This window comes from Carcharodon carcharias, chromosome 17 (genome assembly GCF_017639515.1).
Source record: "Carcharodon carcharias isolate sCarCar2 chromosome 17, sCarCar2.pri, whole genome shotgun sequence".
Lineage (NCBI taxonomy): Eukaryota > Metazoa > Chordata > Chondrichthyes > Lamniformes > Lamnidae > Carcharodon > Carcharodon carcharias.
Genome location: NC_054483.1, coordinates 81,398,009 through 81,422,286, shown reverse-complemented (window position 1 = coordinate 81,422,286; position 24,278 = coordinate 81,398,009). Strand labels below are relative to the sequence as shown.

General features: G+C 41.7%; 1 protein-coding gene across 5 annotated transcripts in view; it reads left to right on the top strand.

Moving 5' to 3' along the window:
* Positions 1-24,278, top strand: part of LOC121290130 (C-terminal-binding protein 2) — a 321,857-nt gene that overhangs the window by 110,039 nt on the left and 187,540 nt on the right. For 3 of the 5 annotated variants that reach the window (XM_041210341.1, XM_041210336.1, XM_041210337.1), the window contains exon 2: positions 18,802-18,970. In XM_041210341.1, the coding sequence (XP_041066275.1) occupies positions 18,913-18,970 (58 nt within the window). In that variant the 5' untranslated portion in view covers positions 18,802-18,912. Of the gene's footprint in view, positions 1-5,867; positions 5,886-9,006; positions 9,025-18,801; positions 18,971-24,278 lie in introns of those variants that run through there. The other 2 variants (XM_041210338.1, XM_041210339.1) reach the window with 2 other exon arrangements.

Here is a 24,278-nt window from a genome sequence, read left to right as displayed (position 1 = left end):
CTGTCTAGACATGAAGAATAATTACTTGGATGGTTACCGGTGTACTGCCAGCACCCAAGGAACTTACTTGTTCCAGCCTTGGTAACCATACATTGGCGAGAAAAAGAGTTGAGTGGCCAGTTCAAAGAAGCACAGATTGCACTTTGTATTTTATGAAGTAACTTAGTTACAGTGGGACCTTGATGAATGAAGCGACCCTGCCTTTATCATTCCAGTGCCTTTTGATTCTGTTTAAATTAATTTGATCATGATTTCTTTGTGGGATAGCTTGAATCCACTTCACAAAGCAGAAGTCCTCCAATATCTTTATCCATGTACACAGAGTTGATGTTTTGCAAAGGAGTTTTGTGTCAGTTTATATTGGCAGATGTACAAATGGAAAGTAATGCTACAGTTTTCCAACATCTGTTAAAGGCAAAAATAATCCTAATAATGAATGTCTGCCACAGATCGAATCAGCAAGCAGCTTATCAACACAGGCAGCCATTTTCTGTTAACTATTCTGAGTGAGTTTGCAGCATTTATTGATAACTTCACTGATCTTTTGACTAAATAACAAATAAGTTACTTCTGGCATCATCTTCCTTTCAACTAGTTGTTAAAACAGCAAATGTAGCTGACAGCAGATTAAATGTGCTGAGTATATCCACATTAGCTGCTTTTAAGCCACTTTTGTTTCTTAGACTGAGTGCTGCAGTAATTGGAAACAATATTATTTTACCCCTGGAACCTGGGTTTGAACTTGATGTAGGTATAAAAGTCCACTTTGTTTGACAGCTGCAGTGGCTAGTAGCTCATTTAAGAGGGAAATTGTAATTCTGTGGGAGTATAGGTATTTTCTAACTTCACCCATAAAAAAATGACCAGGGTTGAATCTGATGCCAGAGTGATGTGTTAAGGGGTGTTTTTGAGGCCGGATTAAAAACATTGGGTCTACATTCAATATTGATGCTTCCATTTTACAGGTGTAGAACGGGTGCAACAACAACTTTGAGTGTAGCATCCTGTACTCATTTTATGTGTGCATTCAGGCTAAATTTTGCAGGGCTTTTTGAGTGGTTCTAAAAAGAGCACAGCCCACATTTCAATGTTTTCCTGCACCTATTCTCGGAAAATTCATTAAGAATAGCTTTCCAGGCTGTGAAGCGACTTAACCAGCTGTCCTTAAAGGGACTGCTGAAGGCAGCAGAAGAGACTGGCAGATTGCTTTTTTGGCCTTCATTTGGAGCTAGGAAGAGCAGGAATTCTCCTCCTGCTTCCACCTTAGTACTGCAGGCCGCTCTCTGTTTATGCTCATTCATACTGGCCAAAGTTTGCAGGGCTGGATTTGTGCTGGATTTGTGAGTGGCTTTGGGATGATCTTTGAATCTCTTGAAGTGAGGGAGCTCAGTGCACCAAGCATTGCGTGTCTGATATCAGGTACTGTTGAAATGAAGCCCCATTGTTTGTTTCTTGTTGAGTGACATTGCAAGTGAAGTTGGCCTTGAGGGGCAATGGAGGTAGATTCAGTTGGTCGACAAGTATTGAAGGTTTGCTGTCCTACGTTGGCAAACTTTAAAAAAATTAGGATGAATAAAGATAAGTCCAATTTTTGTTTTTAGAAAGTATTAAATGATGGCTCATTTTAAGATCATGTGCCTCAGCAGACTTCTAAGATTGGGAACCGTGTTGTAGGGTCAAACCCATATAGTGGTGCGGCGCTTCAGCGTATTCATGATGTGCATAAGACTGCAGTGTCTTATTGTATTTAAAGAAACAAAAATAAATAGCCACATTAAAGTGATAAACACAGAACTTGAATTTCGATTTGAAGCAAACTACTCATTTTCCGTGAGGGAAGTGAAGAGTTTGGGGACTTGTTTTAAAGGTATTACAAGAAAGGTTTATAATTGCCTGTTTAATTGGAAGTACTTCACAGCATCAATTTAAAGGTCGTTTGATTTAGTGTCAGTATAATAATGCATTTCTTGATGCTATTACAATTCAAGGCCTGAAATTTAGTGCTGAGTTTTCACTGTGAAGGCAGGGAATCAGGTGCCGGGACCGTTTCCATATCCTGAACTGACTCCCAGGGGGAGAAGGTTACTTGTCGGAATTTTGACCTGCTCACCCCTTAATAGTCATGGAGACAAGTTCCCTGTCTAATTAAGGGCTGCTACTTTCGAGAAGGCCCGTTAAGTGCTGATCAGGCATTTATCTGGGCAGCAGCGGGAATTCCCCGGTAGAGCAGAAATCTCATCTCCCTCTTCCACCCCCAAATTCCCCTGAGAATTGCTGGCCAATAAGAGGCTGACAGGCAATGCCATAGAGGTGGTAGTGGTGGCTGCTGCCAGTAATGTACTCACCTGAAGCCCAGGATCGCCAAGGGACCCAGGCCATAGGTGAGTGATTATGGAAGGGGTTGTGGGAGAGGTTCGGCTGCAGGGCAAGTGGGATGGTTCTCAGCAGCCCCCCCCCCCCCCCCACCCCACCTCCCAACGCCTTGCTGATGCTGGGTGCCTTGGTCAGACACCGAGTACCTGAAACTATGCCCCACCCCCCTCCCCAAAAGGAGACCAGACAGGGTTTGCTTTTTGCACAAGGCAAGTCCTGTACCCGTCACTGGATGAATGCCGGCAGTGGTGAGATAAGGATCTTAATTGCCCATTTATTGAATTCCATTAGAGGTGGGATGGGGAAGTTGTCCACATACCTAATTGAGGTAGAGGTGGGAAGGCGATAGGGGCCCCATTCCCCACCCTTTCACCCAATTAAATGCCCCCCTCCACAACCAAACATGCCTTGGGGAAGGGCATTAAATTCCACCCCTAGTCTTTTCTCTTTAGCCTTTAGTGTTTTAAGGTCGGAGACTCAGGAGAGCATTGTTCAAACAGAGAGTACTACACCCCTCCATTTACATTTGTTAATGCTGATGTGCTGAGTGCAGTGCAGATAAGTAAGGCTGAAAGAAGCCTGTGAAAAATCTGGGTCTCCAGTGTCACTGATTTTACCGTGGTCCTCATCTTTATATTATACGATCAAGTCACCTCAACATGAAAATATCTGCAGCAGCATCCCCAGTAGACATTTTAAATGTGTTTTTGTTTCTGTGGTACATTTTATCTGTGTTTTGCAGCACTTTACCTGATTCTTGTTAAATTATGGCTGAATGTGATTTGAGTAATACCAGTGCTTTTCCTCCGAGTTTTTAATTATACTGAAGGTCGTGAGGAGAATTTTCTCATTCCTTGCTTTGTACTGTAACTAGAGAATCGTTTCCAGCCCTATCTGAATTTCAAGCCCCAGAAGCAAATGCTTAGATATTTTCCGTAACGACATTTCACACTTAAAAGCCTTGCCTTTGTTGTGTGTTTGAGATATACTGTACAGCATGTGTAAAATTGTTCCTCCAGGGTGTATTTAAGATCTGCAGTTTACAATTATCATTGTGGTTGTGCTGAATCAAATTTACAAAGTTAGGAAAGAAGGTTTCAGTTAAATCTGGGAGAAAACCAGTAGAGGGAGAGGACAATTCTATTTATTCATTTACCGTAGGTGCAGGTAGTGCAGCATTAGCCATTTAGTTATGGGACACCTTCACAGAATGCACATACATGTGTGTAAATGCACAGTTAAGGTGAGGGATGATGGGAGAGACATTTTTCCATTCAGTGATGGCATCAGAGTAGGGAGGAGATTTGGTGTCTTGGAGAAACATCCCAACATCCCTAGGCTAATGAGCCTCCGCCTCCTGCATGGTAGCCACTTTCTATTTGTTGGACTCTTGTTTTGGCCCATTATGTGGGAGTGAAATGATACGACATTACTCCACTGTGATACAAAGTTTATATTGTAACATGACAATGCTGGTGTTAGGCAAGTGAATTTATGTCAGTATAAACAGAATATGCAGGGATATTAAGTGCTTTTTAATCCTCTTTTGCATTTGTATTCTCTTCATATTTTTACACTTTACCTTGCTGACTTCCATGTTGTGAGTTACAGCTTAAACTGCACTGACTCCAGCTGCTGCCTGAAGTACCAGTCCTGGTGTAAATGGGAGGGCAGCTCTGTTTCCAATTGTCCACAGATGAAATTTATAAGCAGGAACCAGTTTTACAGTACCACAGTCTCCAGTGCTGAATGTCTGTAAAAAGATTTCTTAAATATTCAGACTGAGGGCATTTACCCCCTAATGTGTTATTAACCGAGGGGTTCAAGATAAATAATTCATTGAAAATGAGTAAGTGTGTTTTTCCTTCACACCCTCAGTATTTTAAACAAATCCAGGATTGGATTTAGATCTTAACGGTGTAACATTAAGCTCTACTTATCGGTATAGTGTCATGTTGATCTCTACTCCATGCTGAATTAACCAGCTCCAACCACAGGGGCCCCTTAATTAGCTTCAGTATCCCTGATTTAGGGAGTTAAAAACTGCCAGGGCTCCAGCACCTCACTGTTAGCCCTGCTGGAAAGTGTGTTTGTCAGCCTGGATCCCAATCCTACACCCTCTTTCCCAGCTGACCTATCTCACTTTCATCATTTCACATTCTGTCAATGTACTGATATTTTTATATACCCTTTATAATAACTATCTAATTCTGCATTCAATTCCTCATATATTTCTTTATAATTTCAGCAGGCTTTTTATTATCTTGTGCTCTATTTAACAGCTCTCACAAAGGGGCAAAAAGGGTTGAGTAAAGCCAGGCGTTGCAAAATATTATGTCGAACACAGGTGACCTTTTTCCAATGTACGCAGAAGATAAGTGCATCCAGTAATTTGTTTGATTTGGGAGGCCACAGTCATGGTCTTGCTTTATCTTGTATGGAGCAAAAAAAATCGTCAAAAGGGCCAACCCCGTGATGATCCTTCCCTTCCGAAAGCTGCTCAGAATTACTTTTACAGCAGTGGAGTTACAGAAAAGTGGCATGAATGTAACATATAGGTGTTGGAGCTGTCAGCAGGAGTTTGGCACTTCCCCTACCTCCTGTGAGCTTCAAGAAAATTACAACCTTTCTGGGGGGAGGGGGCGTGGGGAAGCAGAAATGGAACTGGAAAATACAGTGACTTTTGATTCTGTTCCTTTGGGCCTTGAAGTTATTTTTTAACAGTTGAAAAGGGAAGAGAAACCGCGAGTGCTTGAAAATCTGTAATAAAAGCAAAATGTGAGAGACACGCAACAGGTTAATCTGTACCTGAAAAGGTTAACATTTCAGAATTGTCACAATAGGAAAGATCGCACTTTAGCCAGTACATTTTAACGTTATAACAATACTTGTTTTGTGTGATACTCTCAATCCATCACCACAAATTGTTCCAACCAAAAACACCACCAGTGATAGATTTGTTGTCACCATCTAATCTTTTATATTGGCCTTGTTTTAACTCAGATTCTTGGAGAGCAGCATCCGTGAGCCAACTGTTTGTGCACTGTTCTATCTGCTGCTTGATTCCAGCAGCAGTAACATTGACACAGTTCGTTTTTATAGACATACAGGTCTGTCATTTTAGTAGAAAAAGCACTGGTTGGCAGGGTGGGTGGGGCTAGCTCACAGATATTAAGTGTCCCAGGATCACATCTGAATAAGCATTGGCGTGAGAGTCACTTATTGTTGTACTGCTCAGTATTTTTCACAATTCAAGTGGATACAGATTTTTAAAAATGCACAAGCCTACTGCAAACCTTCACTTCACTGAAACCTTAATGGTCATACTAGTTTGGAATGTGATCCTTCATCGGACCTATATTAGGAGTTGCCTGCCTGCCCGTCCTTGGGAAGTAAAGGAACAAGGTCGGGCGTGTGAGGTTGCATACTGCTGGTTCAGCTAGATGAAGCTAAATTGTAGCCCTTGATGGTGAATTGGTTTTACTATTCATCTGCTTTACAAGTGTGTTTTGGTGAGTTTTCATGCAGACATTTAGGACTGACATTGCGTCAGCAGCAAGTTATTTATTGAGCTGATAAAACTGAACTGAATGGGCTGGCTCCAGAATATGAAAGAAATTTGCTAGCTAGTGCATGTATATTGCAGGGTTACAGTTCCAGCTCACCAGATTGACCTTGTGGCATTGGCTGGAATGGGAGTTTGGTTATTGGACAGATTGAAAATAGTCATTGAAGATTCCTGAGTCAGGTTACCACAAGCAGGAGGCTATTATAAGTAGTTCTAAATGAGGAGTATAAGGCATTGTTTTAGTGTCTGGTAAGAAAGCTATTGTAATAAAATGAGAAATTACTTAGTTTATGCACAACAAATAGCTATTTTATGGAAATGGTTTCAAATGAACAATTGTTCACAAGCTTCAAGGCATTTATACAGGCAAATGTAGCAGCCTGTCTTTGATGTAGGTAGGAAAGGGGTATTACAATCACAAGTGTCTAGACAGAAATTAGTAGCCAGATGTTCCTTCGTGTAGAGGCCATTTAGGGGTATTGAAAATAGCCCGTGTCTGGTGTGATTGTCCCATTATTTAGCTGTTTTTATATTGGTGTCAGTGGGCTGTTTTGTGTGGCTGGTTTTTGAAACGTTGATCCAGCCCAGCCTTCAGCAGTTCCAGTATAAATTGGTCATATTTGCTAAAACCAACATCCAGTAAAGCTTATTTTGAAAAAAATGCCAGCTTGGTCACTATTTTGATAAATACTCAAATGTGCTACTTTTATTCCACAATTTTACAACTTGCTGATGAGGATTTGTGGAAGAGAACATCATCTTAACAGTCAAAAATCTGTGACCCTTTTGGAACTCTCCTGGCGTTGCTCAGTCAGGAGTGCAACAGAAAGGTCCGCAAATCAGGCTTGACACCTGAAGCAGCTTGATGTTGGGTCATTATTCGAGTGCATACCTCCATTCCTGGCTGCATCTCATGGCTGTAGGAGCACATGGTTTCTAATTGTTTTATAGTTAGGCTTCTCTCAGGTTCTGAAGATTTGGCTAAGCAAGCAAGATAAACCAATGCTTAGTGTAAAACAGACACTATAGAGCACAAAAAAAGCTTTACTTCTTTGTGCATGCTTACTTCTTTTGAAGTTAACCTTTGTACTTCCCTGTCTCTGCATTGTTAGGTGCTCTGATTTGTATATGGAAAGCAATCAGATAAGATAGTTTTGAAAAAATAAGAGGAGTTCCCCTTCAAGTTTTATTGATTTTGTATTTAGTAATATTGACTAAATAAATAATTATGTTGGCAGGAACTCATTGTGTATAAGGTCTCAGGCTCAACTGCATGTCCTGTCTCAATATCTTTCAGCAAAAATAAATAGCTGTAGCATACACAAATAATGGAAAGTGCAAAGCTTTCCTCTTGCAGGCAATGAAAGAATGAACGCTTCTTGGGTCAAATGAAATGTAAATTAGTGTGAAACACATCGGTCAACGAATTCATACAGAAGTCCATTGAGAAGCATCTACAGCACCAGCAAGACATTTCCATTCTGCTGTGCTTTCTATCTTGAGACTGGTGAATTAGTGCTAAAATCTCATTGTCCTGGTTAGGGCCAGAATTCATTAAACTCATTACCACTTAAGACTCATAGCAGCTGTCAGAGAGAGAGATGGATAGAGGCAGAGTTTCATCTGGCTTGAATTTGAACCTAGGTGCCCGAGTTAAAAGTACACCGCTCCGTTTCACATGTATCACCCAGCCTAACTGTAGAAGAAAGTTGTAGTTTGTAAAGACTCAGTTATTACAGAGTAATTTAAAGCAGACAACAGATTTTCTTTTAAAGGATACTTTTCAAATGACTCTAAAAAAATATGATTATAGGCTCCAATAAAATCCTGTGAGTTTGCTAAGCACGGAGCATTTATGAGATATTTATTTATAAGAATTGCCATATATATATAAGAATTATGTGAAGTGCCATTAACAGAGTCTTGAACATGACCTACTGTGAAAACACCCACTGCATAGTGAGGATATGAGAATTATTATGTAATTACCAGGTCTCAAGATCATTATCTTGTGCCTAAAATAAAACATTTAAACTCAAACGACCCTTATCTCCTCAAGTACTAATTACTTCTTTATCTAAAAGTACATGCAAATGTTCTGGTTCTGCAGTTTTGAAAGCTTTTGTCTTTCCTGGCCAGATTTTATGTCTTATCATTGTGTAATGTACTGAATGGAGGGGATCTTTCAATTAGTAATAAGAATGAGGGAGACATCTAGCCTTTGTACTGAATGAACAGAAGGAAATTGGACTTCCAGTACAATTTATCACTTTTTCACTTGTAAACCTGCAACGAGTTCTCCAATAAGTCCAGCACTGTTGGATGTCTGTTGTGGAGGAACATTCAGAAGTTGGAATATTAATGAGATGCTCAACCAACATAGAAGGCTTATAATGGCATTGATGTTATTTAACAGCATGGGGATTGATTGAAAAGCATAGGGCTTTATTGTTCAACTACACTTACAGCTTATCTTAATTTATATTTCCCTCTTTGCTTTTGGAGAAAAGGCTGCAGCAGCATTTCTGTATTTTGCGCAGAGTTCCAATGAGCTTATGTTTGCACGGAAAGCATCTATTTTTTATCAGGGCTGTGAAATATTGTTCTTTTACCCAAGTAGTGCAATCACATAGCTAATACCTTAAAAGTCTGATTTCACTGGGTTTGCTTCGCAGTCTTGCTGGATCAAAGTTCACAGTCATCAGGAGTTATTGGTGATGGGTTTAAAGTTCATCATATTCAGGAATCACTGGTCAAGGGTGAAAAGGGGAAGGGGGGCTTGGTTGTTGCTGAGCAAGGTCCATCCTGGCAGGGTTGCTTTGTAATTTTGACCAGTGAAATGGTGGTTACTCCAAGAATGAAGAGCTGAACAAGTTGTTATTGAGTATTGCTTAAAAAAAGAGACACATTGAAGCTTTTTGTCTTGCACTCATCAGGACAGAGTTTGCTGCACTGCAGGCTGTTGGTGAGCAATAAGCAGTGTCAGTAGCATCTGTAGGGAACACTTCAGGCAAACTGAACTGGAGCATCTGCTATGAAAGCTTCCACTGATGATGCCATGGTGTTTAAATGCACAGTACAAGGTATGTAAAGATTGATTTTGAGGTGTTTGGAAATGCATTCAGCAAAGCCACTAAGGAGCAATTCTGAGACTTCCGAGATTGAGCAGTGGTGTCTGGTCATAGAGACGAATGGCTGCTTTTGGAACTCAGCCTTCTAAACTGGTATGTGCACAGAAGCACAAGAAGGATGGCAGGCTCTGAAGTCATAGCCCCTTAGCAGAACAAGCCTCCAAGTAAATGACGGTTGAAATACTCCAAAACATGCAGAGTGTAACAAGAATAGGGTATCTCCATACACACCTGACAACATCCTGGTAAGTTGCTCAGAGGTGCATTGCCCACAGGACTGCAAGCAGATCCTCAGAAGATCTCTGAAATCGTCCATATTTAAACGTTGCCCATGTCCTCCCCCTTCTAATAGGTTATCACTTAGAACAAAAGTGGTTCAAGCTTTTATCTTTGTAGGGCACAAGTGCCCTCACATGAGGGAGACATCTAGCCTTTGTACTGAATGAACAGAAGGAAATTGGACTTCCAGTACAATTTATCACTTTATCACTTGTAAACTTGCAACGAGTTCTCCAGTAAGTCCAGCACTGTTGGATGTCTGTTGTGGAGGAACATTCAGAAGTTGGAATATTAATGAGATGCTCAACCAACATAGAAGGCTTATAATGGCATTGATGTTATTTAACAGCATGGGGATTGATTGAAAAGGATAGAGCTGTATTGTTCAACTATGCTTACACCTTATCTTAATTTATATTTCCCTCTTTCCTATTGGAGAAAAGGCTGCAGAAGCATTTCTGTATTTTACACAGAGTTCCAGTGGGCTTGTGTTTGTATGGAAAGCATCTATTTCTTATCAGGACTGTGAAATATTATTCTTTTACCCAAGTATTGCAATCACATAGCTAATACCTTAAAAGTCTGATTTCACTGGGCACCATTTCCATGTACACACCTGACAACATCCTGGTAAGTAGCTCAGAGGTACATTGCCCGCAGGACTGCAAGTTGATCCTCAGAAGATCTCCGAAATTGTCCATATTAAACATTTCCCACACCGTAAAGAAAGTTTAAATCAATATTCCCAATGTTTTGCATATATATGTTGAGCTGTGGATAATAATTAGGATTTACCTAATCTCTCCCAAAGCTTGATGTCAGTAAAATTTAAACCCGAAAAAATGAGTGGTAAATAAAAGCTCTGATTGAGCTGAGATGTTGTGTTGTGTGAACCACATCTCTCAAGCTCTCCATAGATGTAGGAGCCCATACCCCTTATTTAACCCCTTGGATAATTAGGCATATGCACGCATAGCACTAAGAGTGATCCCATTTGCTTACTTCGGTACTTTTCTTCGAATATGACACCACTTTGCATACGTCATTTCATATGTAGTGGGTGGGCACATGGTACACACCTTCCCTCCACATAATGTCATCACCAGCATGCAGAGAACCCTTGATTATTAGTGGAATGCCTTTCAGTAGCATGGAAGGTGCTTTGCTGTTCTGTCATGCTATCTGTAACGATCTAAAAGGCCTCTTTTGTTATGCAAGCTTTTGTGTATCCCCTTGCTGATTCAATAAGCTGTCACGTTTCCACATTACAGTGTTGAATTAATGCACCGTGCACTATTTATACCAGTTGTACTCCTGTTATGACAGTTAATGAGTATCGTTACTCAGTATTGTTACTACAAGTTGCAGCACATCCGACCTCTAAGAAAGCAGCAACTAAAGTTATGTGTACCTGCAAATGTGTGCAAAAGAGGGGGAAGAAGTAACAGGACTGAGAGGAAATTAAAAGCTACGTCTGTGTGTTTAAAGGAAAATTATGTCTAATGATTATGGGGGGTGGTGGCGAGGTTAATGACTCATTGATGTTATGACAGAGAAGCGTGTTGGCTTTAAATCATGGCAATCTTTATTAAAGTATCCTAAAGGGAGCATTGCCTTGGTTCTCTCAAAGTCAGCAACAAATTCCTTTACATACCTCAAGAGGTATCACTATTCACCATAGTAAAATATTTCACAGAAACATATTTCCGGCCCTTCAAATAAACACATTTCGAGTGTGCAAAGAAAAGTTGAGATACATGACCGAAAACTAGTGATACGTATGAACAGGAGAAAATGGCAGCTAATCCTGAAATTTGTTTTAAACACATTCACATTATAACAGGCTGAGGGAAGAGACTTTAACTGCCTTTCTCTTCTGACTTGGATTGTGGGATCCTGGTATCTATAAACCAGCTCCCGGTCTTTATACCCCAAACTGGATCTTTTTTAAATTCATTTATGGAATGTGGATGTCACTGGCAAGGCCAGCATTTATTGCCCATCCCTAATTGCCCTTGAGAAGGTGGTGGTGAGCTGCCTTCTTGAACCGCTGCAGTCCATGTGGTGTAGATATGTCCGCAGTGCTGCTAGGTGGGAGTTCCAGGATTTTGACCCAGTGACAGTGAAGGAACAGTGATATATTTCCAAGTCAGGATGGTGAGTGACTTGGAGGGGAACTTCCAAATGGTGGTGTCTCCAAGTGTCTGCTGCCCTTGTCCTTCTAGATGGTAGCAGTCTTGGGTTTGGAAGGTGCTGCCTATGGAGCCTAGGTGAATTTTTGCAGTGCACCTTGTAAATGGTACACACTGCTGCCATTGTGTGTCGGTGGTGGAGGGAGTGAATGTTTGTGGAAGAGGCACCAATCAAACAGGTTCTTTTGTTCCAGATGGTGTCAGGCTCTTGAGTGTTGTTGGTATTCACTCATCCAGGCAAGTGGAGAGTATTCCATAACACTCCTGACTTGTGCCTTGTAGATGCAGGCTCTGGAGAGTATGGAGGTGAGTTAATTGCTGCAGGATTCCTAGCCTCTCATCTGCTCTTGTAGCCACAGTATTTATGTGGCTAGTCCAGTTCATTTTCTGGTCAAAGGTAACCCCCAGGATCTTGATGGTGGGGTTTCACTGATGGTAATGCCATTGAACATCAAGGGGCAATGATTAGATCCCCTAGTGGAGATGGTCATTGCCTGACACTTGTGTGACACGAATTTTGCTTGCCACTTGTCAGCCCAAGTCTGGATTTTGTCCAGGTCTTGCTGCATTCGGACATGTGCTGCTTCAGTATCTGAGGAGTCGCGAATGGTGCTGAACATTGTGCAATCATCAGCGAACATACTCACTTCTGACCTTATGATGGAAGGGAGGTCATTGATGAAGCAGCTGAAGATGGTTGGGCCTAGGACACTATGCTGAAGAACTCCTGCAGTGATGTCCTGGAACTGAGACGATTGACCTCCAACAACTACAACCATTTTCCTATGTGCTAGGTATGACTCCAACCAGTAGAGAATCTTTCCCCTGATTCCCATTGACTCCAGTTTTGCTAGGGCTCCTTGATGCCACATTTGGTCAAATGCTGCCTTCATGTCAAGGGCAGTCACTCTCTCCTCACCTCTGGAGTTCAGCTCTTTGTCCTTGTTTGAACCAAGGCTGTAATGAGGTCAGAAGCTAAGTGACCCTGGTGGAACCCAAACTGGGTATCAGTGAGCAGGCTATTTCTAAGCAAGTGCTGCTTGATAGCATTGTTATGACCCCTTCCATCACTTTACTGATGATCGAGAGTAGGCTGATGGGTGGTAATTGGCCAGGCAATCTGTTTTTTTAGTGTAAAAAGACAGGTGTTATAAGGAGTAAACTGTAAAGTCTATCTTTAATCTCTTCTTTCCAGATGGGATTTGAACAGAGATTTTAGAGCAGCAGGGACAATTTTATTTGTTGTGCATAGTGCCACTCAATCCTTTCCATGACTGGTTTAAAAATCAGCTGTATGGCGAAAAGTTAATGTGCAGAATATGATTCCAAATGGACTGACTTCACTCACAGCAACTGCAGCAAAGGAACTAGGTTTTATGAATTTCCCCACTTCAGCTTTGTAACATTTAGTTTTAAAAAAAAGTTAAAGACTAAAGAGTATTATCGTCCTCTTCTGGAAGTACTTAGACAGAATAGTCTCTTTATTGTTCCAGCAGGTAAGTGAAAAACCTTTAATTGTTAAAATGTACTGTGTTAAATATAGTGAAACTGTTCTAGTACAAGTTTTGTGCAGTGATTCAGAACGTTCTTCATTTCCCTGGCTGGCTACACAGTTTAATATTATAGAATAGTGTGTTAACAATCCTTCAAATTTCTTGGGTGTAAGAAATATTTCCTTTGGCTGTGTTATGAATACAGCAGTTCATGCACTTACAGTATTACAATAGCATATAATGATCCAGTCAGTTGTAATAGCAAACAGGTTTTGGCTTAGTAAATATGGTTGTCTGTTTAAATAATCAGACTGACAGCATTTATTTTCAATCTACATGCTGTCTTTTCATACATTGCAACCTGCAAATAACTCTGTATAGTTACTTAAAACGAAGAACGTTATGAAGAGATCTGATAAAGGTATTCAGAAAAGAGGAGGTTTTGGTAAGGTAAATAGGGGAAAAGGATTTCCGCTGGTTAGCACACTGGAATAAAATGACACAGATCACCTGGCATCAGCATAAGCACAAAAAGCAACAACAGCACACACTGCCCTGTTGACCCTGCAAAGTCCTCCTTACTAACATCTGGGGGCTTGTGCTCGAATTTGGAGAGCTGCCCCAGAGACTAGTTGAGCAATAGCCTAACATAATCTATAGACATATCCCAGACACCACCATCACCATCCCTCAGTATGTCCTGTCCCACTGGCAGGACAGACCCAGCAGAGGCAGCAGCCAGTGGTATACAGTCAGGATGGAGTTGCCCAGGGAGTCCTCAACATGGACTCCAGACCCCATGATGTCTCATGGCATCAAATCATTTATAGGCAAGGAAACCTCCTGCTGGTTACCATGTACTGTGCACTCCCCTCCTGCCACCTCAGCTGATGAATCAGTACTCTTCCATGTTGAACATCACTTGGAGGAAGTACTGAGGGTGGCAAAGGCACAGAACATACTCTGGGTGGGGGACTTCACTGTTCATCATCAAGAGTGGCTCAGTAGTGCCATTACTGATCGAACTGGCCGAATCCTGAAGGGCTATTCTGCCAGACTGGGCCTGTGACAGGTGGTGAGGGAAACACCTACAGTTGTCCTCACCAATCTACCTGTCACAGATGCACCTGTCCATGATCACCGCACAGTCCTTGTGAAGATGAATTTCCGTCTTCACACTGAGGATATCCTCTGTCGTGTTGTGTGGCACTACCACTGTGCTATATGGGTTTTGAATAGATTCAGAACAGATCTAGCAGCTCAAAACTGGGCATCCATGAGGCGCTTTGCACCATCAGTGGTAGCAGAATTATATTCACTCAATCTGTGAACTCGTGGCCTGGCATATCCCGCTCTCTGCTATTCCATCAGCTCAGGAGATCGACCCTGGTTCAAAGAAAACTGTAGGAGAGCATGCAAGGTGCAGCACCAGGTATACCTAAAAGTGAGGTGGCAACCTGATGAAGCTATAACACAGGACTTACTTGCATGCCAAACAGCGAAAGCAGCATACGATAGAGGAGCGAAGCAATCTCGCAACTAATGGATTGGATCAGAGCTCTGCAGTCCTGCCACATCCAGTAATGAATGTTGGTGGACAATAAAACAACTAACTGAAAAGAAGGGTCCACAAATATCTCCATCCTCAATAATGGGGAGCCCAGCACATCAGTGCAAAAGAGAAAGTTGAAGTGTTTTCAACTATCTGCAGGCAGAAGTTCTGAATGGGTGATCCACCTCGGCCTCCTCCTGAGGTCTCCAGCATCACCAGAGCCAGTCTTCAACTAATTCACTTCACTCCAATTGAAATAACTGAAGGCACTGGATAGGGCAAAGGCTATGAGCGCAGATAACATTCCAGCAGTAGTACTGAAGACTTGCACCCCATACTAGCTGCACCTCTAGACCAGCTATTCCAGTACAGCCACAACACTGGCATCTACCATTGTGGAAAATTGCCTGGGTATATCTTGTCCACAAAAACAGGACAAATCCAATCTGGCCAATTATCGCCCCTTCAGCCTACTTTCAATCATCAGCAAAATGATGGCACGTGTCATCGAAGTACTGTCATGCATTGCTTACAGAGCAATAACCTGCCCAGTTTGGGTTCCGCCAGGGCCGCTCAGCTCCTGACCTCATTATAGCCTTGGTCCAAATATTGATCAAAGAGCTGAACTCAAGACGTTTGGTGAGAGTAACTGTCCTTGATATCAAGGCAACAATTGACTGAGCGTGGCATCAAGAAACCCTGGTAAAATTGATGCCAGTGGGAATCGGGAAAACTCTCCATTGGTTAGAGTCATACCTGGCATAAAGGAAGGTGGTTGTGCTTGGTAGAGACCAATCAGCTCACTTTCAGTACATCGCTGCAGGAGTTTTTCAGAGTAGGGTCCTAAGCCCAACCATCTTCAGCTGTATCATCAATGACCTTCCCTCCATCATAATCTCAGATGTGTGGATGATCACTGATGGTTGCACGATGCTCAGTACCATTGCAGCTCAGTTAACGAAGCAATCCATGTCCATATGCAGTAAGACCTGGACAACATTCAAGCTTGGGTTGATGTGTGGTGGGAATGTTACTTGCCACTTAAGTGCCAGGCAATGACCATCTCCAACAAGAGAGAATCTTACCATCTCCCCTTGACATTCAGTGGCATTACCATCACTGAATCCCCGACTATCAACATCCTGGGAGTTACCATTGACCGGAAACTGAGCTGGACCAGCCATATAAATATTATGGAAACAAGAGAAGTCAGAGGCTGGGAATTCTGCAGCGAGTAACTCACCACCGGACTCCCCAAAGTCTGTTCACCAACTACAAAACACAAGTCAGGATTGTTATGGAATACTGTCCACATGCCTGGATGAGTGCAGCTCCCACAACACTAAAGAAGCTCAACACATCCAGGACATGAGAACATGGGAGCAGGAGTAGGCCATTCAGCCCTGCGAGCCTGCTCTGACATTCAACTACCACAACATCATTTTCCTGTGCTATCCCCATATCCCTTGATGCCATTGGTGTCTAGAAATCTATTGATCCCTGCCTTGAACATACTAAATGACTGAGCTTCCACAGCCCTCTGGGGTACAGAATTTCAAAAATTCACTATCCTTTGAGTGAAGAAATTCTTCCTCATCGCAGTCCCAAATTGTGTGCCCCTTATTTTGAGACTGTGTTCTTGGTTCTAGACACCTCCCCAGGGAAAACATCCTTTCTGACAAAGCAGCCCACTTGATTGGCACTCCATCCACCCCCTTAAACATTTTTTCACTTCCTCCACCACCAATACACAGTGGCAGCAGTGTCCTCCATCTACAAGAGGCTCCGTCTACAACACCTTCCAAACCTGCAACCTCTGCCACCTCAAAGAACAAGGGTAGCAGAGGCATAGGAATACCACCACTTGCAAGTTTTCCGCCAAGCCACACACCACCCTTTCTTGGAACTATATCACTGTCCCTTCACTGTCACTGGATCAAAATCCTGGACCTCTTTTCCTAACAGCACTGTGGGTATATGTACACTACTTGGACTGCAGTGATTTGAGAACGCGACTCACCACCACCTTCTCAAGGGCAATTCGAGGTGGGCAACAAATGCTGGCCTAGCCAGCGGAACTCACATCCCAAGAAAGAGTAAAAAACAAGGTAATCAAGGGGGAATAAATTAAAGATCATCACCAAAACAAGAGGCAGTGATTAAAAGAAATTCTTTCACATGGGAAACTAGGATAGAAAATGTTCTACTAGAAGCAGTGGTCTAAGAAGAATTCACAATTGTTATTACAAAGGAAGTAGATAAACATTTGGAAAATGATAAGGCCGGAGTAACTGAAGTAGAAAACTCTTTTTAGATCTAGCAAATAACATTGGGCTGAATGGCCTAGATTTGTGTTGTAAAATTCTTTGAACCTTTTAATTGGCCAATTGATAGCAATGCTGATTTGATCTTACTAAATGTATTATTCAAATTATTTAAATCTATTAGCTTTTCTCACTGAGCATACTATTAAAAAAACTGTTTTCCCTGAATGTGGAATCTTCTGAAAGTTGCAACTGTGATGACATTTTCAATAGACTTTGGCGATTTTGTGAATATAAGAATTTGTAAAAGCAGGGTCAGTGATCCCATAGTGAAATGATTATCACCACAGGTTTTTACAACAATTTATTGTGTGTGCTTAAAAGTAGATAAAGTTGAGTAGAATACCCTGTGAAAGCCACATTGTAAAACATGGAATACTACAGCACTATCTTCCCCAGCCCCTAACATGGTGTGCTTTGACCTGAGAGCTTGGAGCATATTGTTTCAGTATGGCGGCAACAGCTTTTTACCAGAAATTTTCTTTTTGTTCTGTTATCTTAAACTAAAGAAAATTGAAGCCATGTGTTAGGCAGTTGTGTTCAACATTGCCTTTCAGACCCCATCCAGTGACCTAGTATGTTGATAATTTTGATTATTGCTAATTACAATGTTTGCTAAACAACCTTTTAAATTTTTTCTTTAAAGTCCATTTCTTTTACCAATGGAGAGTTTCCAAGTAATGGCTTGTGAATATTGCGAATTGGTCAGATTTCTTGCAACAATTTGTGCTACTACTGTGTGTGATCACTGTCACAAATATAGTGTCTGATGCTGAGTATGCAATTTCATAAAAGTCAACATAAACACTTCTGAGAATAGCGGAAGAAAAGAATGATAAATAATGATAAATACTTGTGGCTGATCATTCAAATTCCAACTCTTATTTAGGTGAGCTGGTTTTAACTTAACCTTTGTCCTCAAGATCATAACAACAATAGCATCTATTTATTGTGGGCCTCTTTGGGCTGAACAGTATATTTAATCAACAAAGGAGCTTCATACTCTCTCAAGCAAAGGAGGTTATTGCTTGAATATCCATCAGTCAATGGACTCATTCTTTACTGTGATTGGTCAGAGATTACATCATGCAATTGTTGTAGTGACAGGAAGATGCAATGATATGTTGTGGTATGTAGTACAGCTTAATTGAGTCTGAGTTCTACTCCTGTAACGTGTCAGTGCATTACTTGAATAGTTCATAAATGCATCACAAGGGAAGCACGTATGGGATTTAGTTACATATTTACCTCTAGCTTTGCATCAAAATCAATATAGGTTTTAACCCCTGACCTCCAATGCTATGGTGGTGGCTGAGAGTGCAGATGGCAGACTGGTTTCTTGGGTATCTACTTGAGCCATTGAACTGCTTATTAATGAAGGTCTCGCAGAGTTTCATGGATATCTAATTATTATGGTAGCAGAAAAGGTCACAAGATATGAGGAAGGCTTCTGACCTTGATTTGGCCAGTGTTCTAGCTGAGAACTGTTGTAGTCTTGGCTTTGTGTATGTGAGGCACAAGGTTTTGTTGCACACTGAATAGGTTGGTTAACCTTTAAATGACTGGAAATGCTAAACACATGATCATTTTCCTCTAAATGTTTTATTGTATAAGCAAAAGAGAAAACATCTCTGTGCTGTTTAGAACCCATTCAGGATGGTGTTTAGTGATAGAACAAAATGGTGAAAAGATTTTTGATCTAAGTTATGCTTTGTGTGTATTTGTAAATACTATTTTTTGTAGGATATTTGGGTAACAACAAAAACATGGTGTGGTCTAGCATTGAGTGTTCTTATTGTTTTTTTCACCATTATAATGTAAGTTTTATTTTAAATTCCGTGCAACTCCAGCTTCTCTGACTACTGTTGTGTCTTCAAATTTCTTTTCAGGATTTGGATTAGAGTTATGCACTTGAACTCCTGTGGATTCACCTGAATTGTGAACGCCTCAAACCCTGTTTGCTTGTTACATTGAAAGGAATTCATTAATTAGCATCGCTAATGTCTCTGATGGACAAGCACAAAGTGAAGCGGCAACGATTGGATCGAATTTGTGAAGGTAAGCCGATTGTAAAGTCATTTGGTCTTTAGCAATAGTGTAAGTGATTATTGAAGAATCCCTAGATCATTAGATCTGATGAACTGGGCTGACAGCTTTTCCAAATTGCAGCTGGAAGAACAATTTAAAACTAGACTAGATCTTATGTTGTATTTGCTTCAACCATAATAGCAGTGTCAGGTGGGCTCAATGGTGGTCATAAAGTTTTGGATTTAGGCTTCCTTCCAGGGACATGAGTACATAAACTCAGCTGACATTTCAACGCAGTACTGAGTGAGTTCTGCATTAATGGAGGTACCGTCTTTTGGATGAGATGTTAAATTGCATCCCGGTGTGTATTCAGACAAACATAAAAGATACTTGAAGAAAGCAGGAGAGTTCTGCTGGTGTCCTGGCCAACATTCCTCCCTCGATCAGCATGACCAAAACACAATAACCTATCATTTGTTATCTTGCATTATGAAGATTGGCTGTTGTGTTTAGCTACACACCAGCAAGTATTCAGTGCAAAATAATTTGACTGTGCATTGCTTTGGGATGTTCTGAGCATCTAAAAGGTGCTATATAAATGCAAGTTCTTTTAGTGCTGCCCTGTAAATAAAGTGATAACAATGCCCTATAAACATGATGAAGTTACCTCAACTTACAGAAGAAGCCAGTTTCTGGTTTGCATGGACCTTTCTGAACCCTATACTGCAGAAGGTCCACTTCCACAGTATTATTTATTGGGAGCAGTGATGTAGATGTGCTTGTGCAGGAAAATAGGCAGAGAAATTTGGGGTGTAAGATGAGTAAAATAGACCACCCAATATATGGACCCCTGATTTTCCTTTCTAAGTGGGTGGAAAGGAAAATGAGATGGAGTGAAAAATGGTGGTGGGCAAATAATGGGTGTAGTCTCTCATGGGGCAGCTGACCTGATCTAGCTTGTTTGACATCCCTATTGAAGTTGAGAGAATTTTTACCCATTTTGTTGGTTCGGTAACAGTAAGCAACACACCCCAAGAGATCACTGGATGGAACAGAAGGTAGAGGTGACCATTTCTGGTAATAGATGCACTATTAAGAAGATTATCCGTTGTGGACTGGTCTCTGAATTTATACTTAACAAGCACCGGCCTGTGAAAATTTTTGAGTCTTTATTCATGTTTAGTAGGTAAAAATAGACTTTCCAATTTCAATAAACAATATTTTGTAGCTACATAAAATAGTCTATGAAATCCTATATATGCTTAGCACATTATTTGGTTACAACAGAGTACAATACTCTTAGACTCTGCCTACAGTGGGTACTCTACTTTTATCGATTGGAGCTGTGGGAATGAGTAAGCAAAAGTGTCCTGTAGAACCTGGACAGATTTATCTATATAGTTGCCTCTCTTTAGGCCAACTCTTCCAATACTATATTCTTTAACTTGGGGTTATTTCATAATTCTACATGTTCTTGATTATTACAATAGAAGGTAGTTCAATTGTGATATAATGGCAAAAAAAAGTCAGCTTGGTCTGAGTGTTCTGCGTGTCCATATCTGACCTTATTTCGAGGTTAACCAGGACAAGCAATAGCCCCAGAGACAGGTATATAGATGTGTAAATTAATTCTGCCTCTGAATAGCCATTAGGGAAAGATCACAATTAATCATTCAGTGGTTGGGCAGAAATATGTGCCCCCAATATTAGGGAAATGTTAGGGAATTAGGGAAATGTTAGGGAATTAGGGAAATCTGGTCTCCTAAAATACCTTCACACCTCTATGAAGTAATTTAGCAGCCTCCAGTAGTGTTTGCTCCATTAAGATATTTGCAATATATTGTGATTAGCTTTTTTTGTTTAACTGTGGCAGACAGGTCTCCCAGCGTGCGGTTGGTTAGTGATGCTGCATTCTCTGCAAGTCTGGACTTTCACTTAAGTATGCAATTAATACAATGTGCCTGATGCAAGTCTTTGGCATTAATTGTCCATGATTTATGTAACCCTATTTTGGATTCATGCTATTTACATCCTTTTTTTGTTTGATTTAGCAAGGCCCCTGATTCTATGGTTAAACTTGTGATTGCTTCTTTGGGTTGAAACATTTTAGCCATTTTTAATCCATTTCTGTATAACTTCTTGACCAGAATATAAAGAACTGATCAGTGGGTTTGTGCACCACCATATAGAACCAGAAGGTCCCAGCTTCAGTCGCCATTCTTTGTTAAGATGGTCAGTTTTAGTTGGAATGGCTCAGCAGGTCTGGCAGCATCTGTGGAGAGGGGCACAGTTAACGTTTCGAGTCTGCATGACTCTTCAACAGAATTAAGGAAAAATAGAAAAGGAGTGAATTATAAGCTAGTTTATGGAGGGGGGTGGGACAAGAAGAGCTGGATAGAGGGCCAATGATGGGTGGAGATAATAGGTGGTTACCTCCGCCTATCACTGGCCCTCTATCCAGCTCTTCTTGTCCCCCCCACCCCTTAAACCAGCTTATATTTCACCCCTTTCTATTTTTCCTTAGTTCTATGGAAGAGTCATGCGGACTCGAAACGTTAACTGTGCTCCTCTCCACAGATGCTGCCAGACCTGCTGAGTTTCTCCGTATTTTTGTTTGTGTTTTGGATTTCCAGCATCCGCAGTTTTTTGCTTTTTGGAATTATTTGGAATGGCAGTAGGTTTGGAACAGTTGGCTGCAAAGCCTTTAGGGCAAGACTAGGGAGAAATCAGCCAGGCTTCCTGCTCCCATTGTTATGCAGTGGCCCCTGCTGGCAAGTGCACTGTATGGACAGTGAATGAGGAGCGCATCAGGCTTGACTGTGATTCTTCCTCCGGTCAAGTAACCCGTTAGCACTCGATAGGGTTCAAGAATAAAGGGTGGGCAACTCGTGAAGTGCTGCCAGGTAACTGGCGTTCATGAAACTGTGCCCCAGAAATGTTATTTCAAGACAAACTACTGAACATGTTCTATTTAATGGTATTATACACATTACAGCCATATCTCATTTGTAGTTTGGCAAAGGCTCTTCCCAGTTATTGTTGTGGTGGAAAACAATGCTGCTGTGTGGCAAGATGTAAAAGAAAGGCAGCATTCCCATGGTCTGTCTTTCATTTGTTCTTTGCTTTTGTATCAAATATATTTAAAGCAGCTTAAGAGTCCCTTTTGCCCGTGATATGTTAAAGTAAGTTTCATCTACATTTGAGGGTAATCATGCTTTGTTGTTTTATAAAAGTGGCTTTGAAGCCAAGTTAAAAGGAACAAATAAGCAGACACTAAGCTTTTTAAAATTTGCCTTTCTGTCAGATGTTTTTCATCAGATCTGATAGCTACAGATTGGCGAATAACTGGAATGAGGGAACAGGAATGGCAGTAAAATTTCCACGGTTGTGGATTTGATTACGACTGGAGATTATTTCCAGCTGCATGCTTTAATTTGTCATTTCCTCTTAAAGGGGACCAGTTCACTGAACCACATTTCAGCAAGTTGTGCAGCATGAACCAAGGGCAGAGGTACCTGCAGCACCTCTGTCCATTTACACAGCTGGCAATGAAGTTGAATCAGGTTGAAGATTACCTTGCTACACTGTAACTTAAATACACATGCAATTAAGCTGTATCAAACCATTGACACCCCCTTCCTACCTTTTCCTGCTTATTCTTCAATTCCGCATTGAGTTTTCAGTCTCACGGTGTCAAGGAGCTTCCTCATACAAAGGGCGGATCAAAGGATGACACCTCTACAGTGGTATTTTGCCTTTTATAGTGTAGTGCCTGGGAATAGGCCACCTTCTCTCACTTTTGTATTGGCTGAATGGCTCGGCAATCCTAAAGGGAAGAGGCAAAATGATTGAAATATAATAAGTATTGGAGTTTAAATATAAAATTTAGAAATTCAGTGCAATATACATTCAAGCCCTAATTTTAACCAGGAGAGTGAATCAAATTGATGGGGGGTTGTGGGTGGGGAAAGTGGAAGAGGCAAGTGCCAAACCATTGCTGGCACTCCGCAGGCCTCAGCAGTGTATAGTTCAGCCTTTTTAACTCCCAGGCCTCATGCTGCTTGTCCAAATGGGCAGCTAGCTTGCAAGAGAGGGATCTCAGGTGGCAGCTGACAACAACAAAAGGTGCTGGATAGGATTTCTGCAGACGTTGAGAGAGAGAGAGAGAGAGAGAAAGTTAGAGCCTGGGGCTTTCAACTTGCCTTGTTGGGCCCAGAGGAGCTTCCTAGCTGCTCAAGGAGAATGCAAACCTTACCTGGTTGGACCTCCTCTGGACTTGGGTCCTATTCCCGCTCCTGGTGAGAGAGGCCCAGACCTTTTCTGCTCATGCCAAAGTTAAATTGCCAGCCGGAGCCCGATGATGTCAATTAAATAGCTGCATGTGCTTAGCATCTGCATGAAAGCAGATTAAAATACAAGGCAGCGGTATTGGGATGGGATGTCAGTGGACTAGCTACTCCGGGCTGCATTTTACGTTTTTGGCCTTCCCGCCCACCCCTGAGCTCACCCCTATAATAGGGGGGGTGGGTGGGTGCCAAAATTGGCAGCCTGCCTGCCATATTTAAATAGATAATCAAGGATCAATTTGGCTTGTTACCAAGCTGATTGACACTGATAATATGCTGCTCATGCCATAAAATGGTTGGCGTGGACAGTCAGGTGGCAGTAGGCAGCCTGATTTTTTTTTTAAATTATTTAAAGGGTGAGAAGGCTGGCTGGGGGGTGTGGGTGGGGTGGGCGTTCTATCTTCAGGAAGCATCCTTTGCGGATCCCTAAGATAAAACCCCGCCCACTTCCTACCTGTCTGTTGTCTTAAACCCACCACCCCAAACCCACCAGACCCCTCCCTCACTTGCCCAAACCCTCCCTGCCCAATACCCTGGACCTATCTACTTCCGGCGATTGGCCAGTAACTCCTGAGGGCAGGACTTCCTCCCAAGTGAGGGCGGAATCCCCGCTCTGCCCCTGTTTAGCCTGCCCACAGCACTTTATGGTGGGTTGGTGCATGCTGACTTTGCTTCCGGGTGGGTGGGGGGGGAATATGGGGGAGTGGTGGCACTGAGCCTGCTGCTCCCTGCCCCACTTAATATTCTGCTCTCGCTGATTTTTATCTCTGGTTCTTGCTGGGTGGGTAGCATCAAAATCAATTGTTAAGTGTGAACTTAGTTCAGTTATTAGATCTCGCCTGTAAGCCAGAAGGTTACGGGTTCAATCTCCACCCTAGAACTTGAGCATGTAATTTAAGCAGACATTCTGGTGCAGCGCTAAAGAAGTGTTGCATCTCCAGAGGTATGATATCTTTCTGATGGGGTGATGAACCAATGTTCCATCTGCTTGT